Source organism: Mycteria americana, chromosome 15, assembly GCF_035582795.1.
Source record: "Mycteria americana isolate JAX WOST 10 ecotype Jacksonville Zoo and Gardens chromosome 15, USCA_MyAme_1.0, whole genome shotgun sequence".
NCBI lineage: Eukaryota > Metazoa > Chordata > Aves > Ciconiiformes > Ciconiidae > Mycteria > Mycteria americana.
The window spans coordinates 1464481-1473971 of NC_134379.1; the positions used below are offsets into that span (position 1 = coordinate 1464481).

At 40.2% G+C, this 9491-nt stretch overlaps 1 protein-coding gene across 2 annotated transcripts in view; it reads left to right on the forward strand.

Moving 5' to 3' along the window:
* The window catches only part of NOS2 (nitric oxide synthase 2), a 41611-nt gene extending 32326 nt beyond the window's left edge, over positions 1-9285 (forward strand). For both annotated transcript variants that reach the window (XM_075518176.1, XM_075518175.1), the window contains exons 15-28: positions 40-184; positions 437-541; positions 708-757; positions 883-1057; positions 1540-1672; positions 2085-2163; positions 3063-3241; positions 3888-4051; positions 4858-5068; positions 5432-5519; positions 5964-6085; positions 6687-6835; positions 7591-7785; positions 8492-9285. In XM_075518176.1, coding sequence (XP_075374291.1) covers positions 40-184; positions 437-541; positions 708-757; positions 883-1057; positions 1540-1672; positions 2085-2163; positions 3063-3241; positions 3888-4051; positions 4858-5068; positions 5432-5519; positions 5964-6085; positions 6687-6835; positions 7591-7785; positions 8492-8605 — 1909 coding nt within the window. In that variant the 3' untranslated portion in view covers positions 8606-9285. The remainder of the gene's footprint in view (positions 1-39; positions 185-436; positions 542-707; positions 758-882; positions 1058-1539; positions 1673-2084; positions 2164-3062; positions 3242-3887; positions 4052-4857; positions 5069-5431; positions 5520-5963; positions 6086-6686; positions 6836-7590; positions 7786-8491) is intronic.
* The last annotated feature ends 206 nt before the right edge of the window (positions 9286-9491 follow it).

The following is a 9491-nucleotide window of genomic DNA, read 5'->3' on the forward strand; positions in this document are numbered from 1 at the left end:
GCTCTATTACAAATTATATGTGATTATTATTTTTCCCAGGGCTGTACTCTTTGCATCTTCACTCATGCGACAAACAATGGCAACCAGGTCCAAGGTCACTGTGATCTATGCAACAGAGACTGGGAAATCTGAAACACTCGCCAACAATCTCTGCAGCTTGTTCAATTGTGCCTTCAACACTAAGGTAAGAAAGTGTAAATCATCCATGTAGATGGAGAAAGAAGTTTGGCTAGTTTTATCAGCTTCTGCAAGCTTTTTCATTCTCTAAACCTATGTTTTGAATGTCCGGTAAATGTAAGTTGGACTAGAACTTTGATTTTGTATTCATTTAGCATAATGCCTTATAAATTTGGTCAAGTCATTTGACAATCACAGAGATATCTAATGCTAGTTCTTATGTCTGCTAGCAATTTCTAATGAGCTTTATATCTTCTAGATCCTGTGCATGGATGAATACAACATCTGTGACCTGGAAAAAGAAACCCTTCTTTTAGTGGTTACTAGCACTTTTGGAAATGGAGATTCTCCAAATAACGGAAAGGTAATATTTGCCTCAGAAGTATATATGAGGCTCAACTCAAAAGACTGAGATGAAAGACAACCCTTTCATTTGTCCCGTATACTTGAGTAAGATGGATCAGGGTCTCACTTCTGTTTTAAATCAGAGTATTTTTCTAACCTTAAGTATTTTATGAATTTTTATACAGACCTTGAAGAACTCCTTGCTCACCCTGAAATTGCTGAGAAAAAACATTAGGTAAAAATACTTTGTTATTTGGTTTGCATGTGATTGAGTCCTTTTGCATTTCATTTATAGTCGCATTTAATTGTAATTTCATTTCAGTCATAACATAGTGATCTTACTTTTATCTACTTCTGCAGATATGCTGTGTTTGGTTTGGGGTCCAGCATGTATCCAGAGTTCTGTGCCTTTGCTCATGCCATTGACCAAAAACTGGCCCAACTAGGGGCTTCGCGGCTCACTCCAATAGGTGAAGGAGACGAACTCAATGGGCAAGAAGAAGCCTTTCGCACATGGGCAGTCAGTGCATTCAAGGTGACTATATAAATAGTTAGCTCATATTTTAGTTCGTTCATTCATGTGTTTTATTTCAGTATTCACTAGCATCCCATAAAAATGGGAGAAATGAAGGAAAATAAGTATCTGGATTTACATCTGAATTTTGAACTCCCCTCTTTTCTACTGCTTGCCTAAGTTGAAGAGGGAACTGGGCCCCTTTTCTATTATTTTTTTAATATTCACATAAAGTTCCACGAAACCTTTTGGATAGTGGGATGCTCAGTATGAACAAGGGTGATAGCATCAGACATCAGAATTTTTTGAAGTAGATCAGTTTTTTAGCTATACTCGTATAAAAGTGGAACCTTGCTGAACTCACTGAACCCCTGTAACATCACTGAACTCAACAGAATCAATAAACTATAGCAATCTGTGAAATTGATATGTCCACATTACGATTATGACAGCTAAGAATATTTTTTTTACCATGAATAGCCTTATTTTTTTCTTTTTTCTAGACTGCCTGTGACATTTTTAACATCCGTGGGAAAAACAGTATTCAGTTGCCTGATATATATACCTCTGATGAAAGCTGGGATCCTAAGAATTACAGGATAGTGCATGACTCTCAAACCATGGACTTGGCTAAAGGTATTACCTCCCACCTTCCACTTCCTCTGTCCATTTTGCTTCAGACAGGTCTGAACTATAAAGGTTTTCGAGAAGTGATATTGGTCCTGCTAGATGACAGAATTCATATAATAAAGTACAGTGGTCAGAGAAAAAAAAGACATTGGTTTACATTGCATAAATCATTATCTTTTCCAGCACAGTAACATCAGAACACAAGAACTAGCACACGTTTTGACAGCCCCAGAACAACAGAAGCTGAGATGAACTACTTTTAGTCAGGGAAGGCATGCATATAGGACACACAACTGACTAAAAGTATATCGCATTCTAGGGCGAGCATGGTTCAGTTCTTTTCTGCATATTATTTGAAGACATTTTAAACAAACCTAATCACAAAATTGCCATGACTCATGTCCTCTTTTCTCAACAGCACTTGCAAACATTCATGCCAAGGACATAATTCCCATGAAGCTGAAATTCAGACAGAATCTTCAAAGTTTAAAATCCAGGTATGATACCTCATTCTTTGAATATTGCAATACTACATTTTACTAAACCTTAAACATCTAAAATGCCTGGTTATAAACATCTTCTCCCCGCAGTTATTAAGAAATATATATGAACTTTGTACCGTCGTTAGTCGAAGTAAATCATTATCACAAGAACATGTACAGTCTTAGCTCTGATTTAGATAGGAGCAACCTCCCAGTAGAGTCTCTGGGAGTGTAGGGAACTAAGTAACTTTGTGATATGGCCCTTTGATACCTACTAAATGTAGAAGGTCAGGTATATGGTCCCTCTCCCTTTCTTGGTATGCTACATGCCAGGCAAATGTTTACTTCATTTAGGGGAAAAATCGCCCCGTAACAGAAAAAGAAAAAAAAGGAAAAAGTGTAGTGCAAGAAGCTGCTGCATTCAGTTGTACTGCAAAGCAAGCTGAGACAAGGGAATACACAAAGAAATACAAAAGGATAATCAGTGCTAACATCTGTCTTAGAAATAGCATCCATGCATAGCTCTCCAGCATCCTCCGGTAGGTCTCTTTCATCCCTGTTCTAAATGCAGTCGTCTTATGGGAAGTCCTCTGAGCTGGTTTAAGATGTGAGCTGTTCAGTCTTCAGTAGAGCTGCACTTCCTTTCACTGGCTGATTGCAGGCACATTTATTCGATACTGGACAGATCAGGCAGCACTTCAGCATCTTATTTGTTTTGATACAAGTACTTCACATATCTGGCTATTATTTGTTTAAGTCTCCGTGAAGTACTAAGCTGGTCTGATAATTTGGTAATGAACGCAAGTAAGACCTTGCCAACTGTTACTTCAGATTTATTCCTTTTCTGCGCAATTCAAAGGAAATCCTGTCGACGTTAACCAAGATCTATCTGATCTCTTTTTTTCTATATCTAGTCGTGTTACCATTCTAGTTAAGCTTTCCTGTGAGACTAATCAGGAAGTGCGCTACCTGCCCGGAGAACATATTGGGATTTTCCCAGGCAACCAGACAGAATTAGTCCATGGCCTCATTGCACGTGTCAAGGATGCCCCTCCACCTGATCAGACTGTCAGACTTGAAACCTGCACTGATGGTAAGTTGGTTCTCTTTAGACAAAATAACAGGCATTTGACAGATTTCTCTGAAATTCCTGAGAATTTTTATAGACTGAATTTGATTCCACTATCCTTTTCTTAAGTTTCAATAGGATTTTGTTGATGCTTTTAGCTATTCTTACAATTCTCGATTCTGATTTTGCATACTCTGACAGTCCGTGGTAGCTTCACCAGTGTTCGCAGAGTTATCCTAGGTTGACACTGTTTGTAATTCAGTTGCTAAATTGGCCATATACTGCAATTAAATTAAGCAACAGAGTTTGCTTATTGTTGCTACATATCAGAGTCCTAAAATAGATTTACATGTCACGACCATCTTTTCCATCTTAGTAGGAACAATCTGCTAAATCATAGGATTCTGACATACAGAAAGGTGATTTCCTCAAATGAAAGACTTCTCATTTTAAAGTAGTGTTTTGTTATCATGCAATTCTCTGCATCAGATCCTCCCCTTACAAAAAGTTTGAACCCTCACATTAACCTTTTTTCAGAAGGGCCCTGTGGTCTAGACCTGCTGCACCTAGTCTGAAGTCGTATTTTGAAGGACACTGAGTTTTGCAAAGCTCTACAGCTGTCAAATGCCATGGGAATTGCCAAGTGTTCTTTTATTTCCCTCATTTCCAGGTGGCTACTGGACAAGTGACAAAAAGATTCCAGCCTGCACACTCTCTGAGGCTTTGACATACTTCCTTGATATCACTACTCCACCCTCCCAACAACTGCTAAAAAAACTCTCCCAGCTGGTAACAGCGGAAGGAGACAAACAGAGACTGGAAGTTTTATGTCAGGTAAGTGTTAGGGCTAGATTTGTGTTAGAAGTGCTGTATACTGGACCATCTGATGCCCTTTTACTGTGTAGCAAAAGCTTAAGAAATTTTTGTAGTGGTGGTGCTTGATTTTTATCCCTCTGTTTCATGTTCTGTGTGCTTGTAAAACCAACCACAGTGAGAGAAAGAGCTGTCTTGTGGCTCAACTTGGGAGTGGGAATCAAGAGATTTCTTCAGGTCTGATATTTCCTGTGTGGTTCTGTGTGGGTCATTTTGCCTGCCTGTTTCTCTTACCTGCCTCATGGTGGTTTCTGATGATACGTCGTTGAAAGACCTTACAGTTTGCAGGTGGAGGGGTGGAGGGGAGCTGGTAGATATTTTTGTCAGAGAATTTGGTACCGTGAGAGTAAGAGAGATGTCGCTTTAAGTAAGCAAAGACTCATAGGTGTGGTAAGCGCTTGCTTCTCCTGCTGGGTTCAGCAAGGCTCAGCAGGTATCAGGACCTGGGCCCATACAGTTTTGTGGATATCCCATAGCAGGGGGCTGAGAAACAGATTCTACTTCAGTTTCTACATCCTCACTGAGAGAGCTGGTATCTGAGAAAATTATAGCGGGTATTCTGTACTTCTGTTTTCAAAAATGAAACCATTTCTTAGGAAACCCCAGTATTGGTCTAGGCAAAGTTCTGAGAATTCTCGGTTGATTTGCCTGCATATTTAGTTGAATGTAAAGCAGGAATCTTCTTTATAAGTGACACTTAAAATATCCCTGCTCTCCTGAACTCAGCATGACCTGGTAACATTGTGATGGTGGCCTTTGGCTTTCAGAGCACGGAAGAATACAATAAATGGAAGTTTTACAACAGCCCGAACATCCTGGAGGTCCTGGAGGAGTTTCCTTCTGCTGAAGTCTCAACAGCTTTCTTACTGACTCAGCTGCCATTTCTGAAACCCAGGTACTATTCTGTCAGTTCCTCCTGTGACATGACACCCAGAGAGATTCATCTGACAGTTGCAGTTGTAAACTACAGGACAAGAGGTAATGAATTGTTGTTTTCATTTCTTTCTTATCTCTTACCATTTAATTCTCTCTCTTATCATTTAATAAAGATATTTAGGCTGCATTGTGGTTCAGAAAAAAACTGTTTGCCATATGGCATGAAGCATGTGTAACAAAGAGTTTGTATTGTGATATGTGCAGAATAGTATACTGCAGTGGCCACGTTCATACTGCGTCAGAATTTGCTAAGATCCTGCATCATCATCAGTGCATCCTTGTTTTATAAATCATTACTAGATATACACTTATTTAAAAATTATAATTTCAAGTATAAACTGTGCTTTTTTTAAAAACAGAGAGCTTTTGAATACTGACAGAGGTATTTTCCTTTGCTCTGATTAGATGGACAAGGCCCTTTGCACCATGGAGTTTGCAGTACATGGCTGAATACAATAGCTCTTAATGAAATAGTCCCGTGCTTTATACACAGGTGAGTGCATGACAGAGAAAAAAAGAAAAAAGAAAACAAAAAACAAACAGCAGTTCTTAGTTCAGCTTCTTCAGTGGTTTTTTTCATTGTTTGCGTATGATTTTCAAGTGACTGGTGAGTGCAAGTTGGAATATCTGAGTTTGAGAAGAGAGGGAACTCCCCGTCTTCCAGAGATGAGACCCTTCATGTCTTATGTTGAGTAAAATCATAAATCATTAGAAAATTCAGAAAGAATTCTATTCATATGACACCATCCCCACTGTCAGCATATCCACTATAGAGCAAGTAAAGCTAAGGAAACAAAAAGCAACCGTCACCAAGTTAAGCCCCATTACTGTTTTCAGATTGGTAACTTAGGCTGTGCTGTTCAAAATCATTCAGGAAACTGGCACTGAGAAGTCAGTCATAAACTAATTACCTAATTAACATATTTTTGCATTCTAGTGCTAATGGATTCCAGCTCCCAGAGGAGCCAACCAAGCCATGCATTCTGATCGGCCCAGGAACAGGAATTGCTCCCTTCAGAAGTTTCTGGCAGCAGCGTCTGTACGATTTGGAAAAGAAAGGTACTTATGGGGATTGCCACAAGGGGGAGGCCGTAACTCGTCCAGCAGCAGAAGACATCCTTAGTCCTCCAGACAGAATCTCTGCAGGTGGAGACACCCGGAAGCATTAGCCAAGTAAAACCCATAAAGATTTGGCATCCCAAGGCTGATTGAACGCTGCACTGAAACAGCTCATCCATCCCACTTGAGACCATTCTGGTGGTCTTGAGGTATTTGGTCACTTGGAGGGAGCAGCCTGTGTGTCCTTGTAAATCCTGTATGTTCAGTGACTGCCCCAGGCGCTCACACAGGGGCCACAACGTGGAGAGGAAACGCCTTGGCCTGCCTGTATCAGCCCACTTGGGGAACCTGCTCCAACAGGCGATTCCACGTAGTTCTCCAAGGACTCGGGCAGGTTCAGCCCTACTGCAAGACCCTAAAATCAGAAGCTGTCACACACAGACACACACGCTCTGCTTCGCAGGTGTGCAGTGAGAAAGGCTAATGCGAAAGTAGCTGTACACAACTAGTTACTGTGACAGCAGGGCCCTCCACAGGAATAGTCACAGGACATAACAGGCTGCGCCAGGAAAGACAAAAAACTTTCCAATGTTGGTTTCAGGGATCAAAGGTGGTGACATGACGTTATTGTTTGGCTGCCGGCAGCCAGGCGTGGATGACATCTACAAAGAAGAAACTGAGGAAATGAAGAGGAAGGGGGTCCTGAAAGAAGTCTATACAGCTTACTCCAGACAACCTGGACAAGCTAAAGTAAGGCCAGTTCCTTTGTTCTTTAAGGGTTGCCTCCTTTCAGAATGGTCCCTCAAGTTAAGATTTGGGCTCTGTTTAACAATGTTCTTTACAAAAATGTAGCATTTTGCTTCAGTGTATTGTGAACAAGCAACAAAAGGCCCCGCTCCTTCAAAATAAAGGAGAATCTCACTGTGAACTTCAGTACGAGCAAGCTGTATAAATATAAAACCCTCACTGCCATATAGAGAGGCATAACAGACATATAATCAAAACTTTAAATGCAAACAGCCTTTGAAACTAGAAGCTGGAACACTTTCAGAAACCTTGAATTTTGCAGGATTTGATTAGCCCATGAGTTAGAAATTAGTTGGCTCTGGCCATTTGTCACCCTTTCAATGACACAGTGACCCTGGAAATTAATTTTGCCTAAATGAAATCTTGATTGAAGAAAAGAGCAGCGCTTAACCTATCCTGGTTTTAGCTGTGCTACTCTCCTGGCAAGCTAGGAGGCTTTAGCAGTTGTAACTGGTTCTACAAAAGAAGACTCTTAGTCTGCTCTAGTTCAATCAGGAGACAGGTCTAGCCTCCAGATCTGGGGCTTGTAAAGACAGCATGAAGACATTTTTCTTCTCCTTTGCTGCGGTGCAACACACAGCTGGAATAGATAGGGCATTTCGAACCTTACTCCATAGACCCACATTGAATTTAGAAAAGCCAATAGCCGAAGTAGCATGTAAGAAACCTTGTCTAATGATCCTTTTTCTATTTCTAAGGTCTATGTTCAAGACATTCTTCAAAGCAAGTTGGAGACCAAAGTGTGCAACCTCTTGCATAAGGAGGAAGGGCATTTGTATGTCTGCGGAGACGTACGCATGGCCAAGGATGTTGCTCAGACTTTGAAAGGGATGCTTGCAAAAAAACTAGACCTCAATGAACAGCAGGCAGAGGACTATTTCTTCCAGCTAAAGGTATGCTGTGATATGCAAGGCATTCTTTCCCATCCCATTGTTTTACTGTGCATATTATCATGACTTTAAAGCAAGTAAATGGATGATTGTGTCACTTGGAAATGTATAGTCACAGGCCTTGTTGAATCTGAGGCAATATTTGCAAATGAGATAATAATATAATGGTTACAGAAGTCTTCAAAGTCACACTCGAGATCTTGCAGGCTGCCATGAGCTCTTCAGCAGAATGCACAAGGAAAAAAGCTTTAAGTGATCAGCTTAGTCCACCCACTGTGATCTAAAACGCATCGTTTCTGTTTGGTTAGGGCGTAAGAGTGACACATCGTGTTCTTCTCTTACATCTACCACTTTCCCCCGTGTCTCCCTTTGGGTCCTGGACATTAGCTTTGCAGTGTGTCTGGAACATCAAGAGTTTGAGACTTGGTTGTACCAGTGGAGGAAAGCGAGTTTAAGAAATTAGTGGGTCTGTCACTGAAAACACAGTGCCTGGGTCTGCTGGCTTTTTAGGACCCTTTTGTTACCAGAACTTGTCCTGGAGCACGTGTGTCTGGGATTCAGATAGGTTCCTATTATTGGCAGTAACAAAAGTCCACTATCGCAGAACCAATCATGCGAATGCGAAAGGCCTTTTAGTTACTTAGCAGTCACATAAGGAGGAGCTAGCAGTATTTAATTCATCTCTTGGGCTTCCTTTCTTTTTTTGCAGAGCCAAAAGCGATACCATGAAGATATATTTGGGGCTGTATTCCCACATGAAGTCAAAAGAGGTGTAAGAGCTTTGCAACCCACCAGTCCAAGAACGAATCAACTTATGTTTTAGACAAGACTTGCACATTCGTTATTTTCAGAAAACAAAGGGGTCAAATCCTCTTTCTTATACATGTTAAATCATACACATGTATATGATTGTAGGATTTGACTTTTAAACCTCAGCCTTAAGAAAATATTAAATTTAACTTTTGTTGCTATTTATTCTGAGACTTCTTTTAATAGATTATCTTAATAGTGAAGATGCAAACTATTTTTTTAATACTGTCTATACTAGTATAAATCTGCTATTTTTTGTAAATACAAGGAAAATTTAGAGGTTTTTTACTATGTAAGCTAGAACTGAAATGTTTTTGAAACGTACTGTTTGTGAAGTTATTTATCAGATTGTTTTACTGTGCATATTATCTTGACTTTAAAGCAAGTAAATGGATGATTGTGTCACTTGGAAATGTATAGTCACAGGCCTTGTTGAATCTGAGGCAATATTTGCAAATGAGATAATAATATAATGGTTCATAAGTGGAAATACCTGCTGCATACACTTCCAACATATGTGCGTGAGGAGGCAGTAGTTTTGAATTCTGCTTTGTGTGATTCAGGTACTTGAACCTGACTTGTTGCTGTTACAGAGCCTACAGCAGTAAGGTTCAGAAAATTCAAAAGCACTTTGTACATTTGAATTCCATGCTCTGATTTACTTGATCTGTTTGTAATAAAAGATGCCTTTATATTGAGACAAACATGTTGGTGTGGATTAAATGTACCTCTTTGCTATTGGCTTCAGCCTAAAGAAGCAGGGGTAGGCAAGTTCTTGGGTTCCGGTGAAGTGGGTTTGGGCTCCACCCAACGCTCCATCCGTAAGTTAAGAGCCCATCTCCAGGAGTTACGCAGCCTGCCTAGGATTAGTTACGTGTTTGTGTTACTGCCAGAAAAGC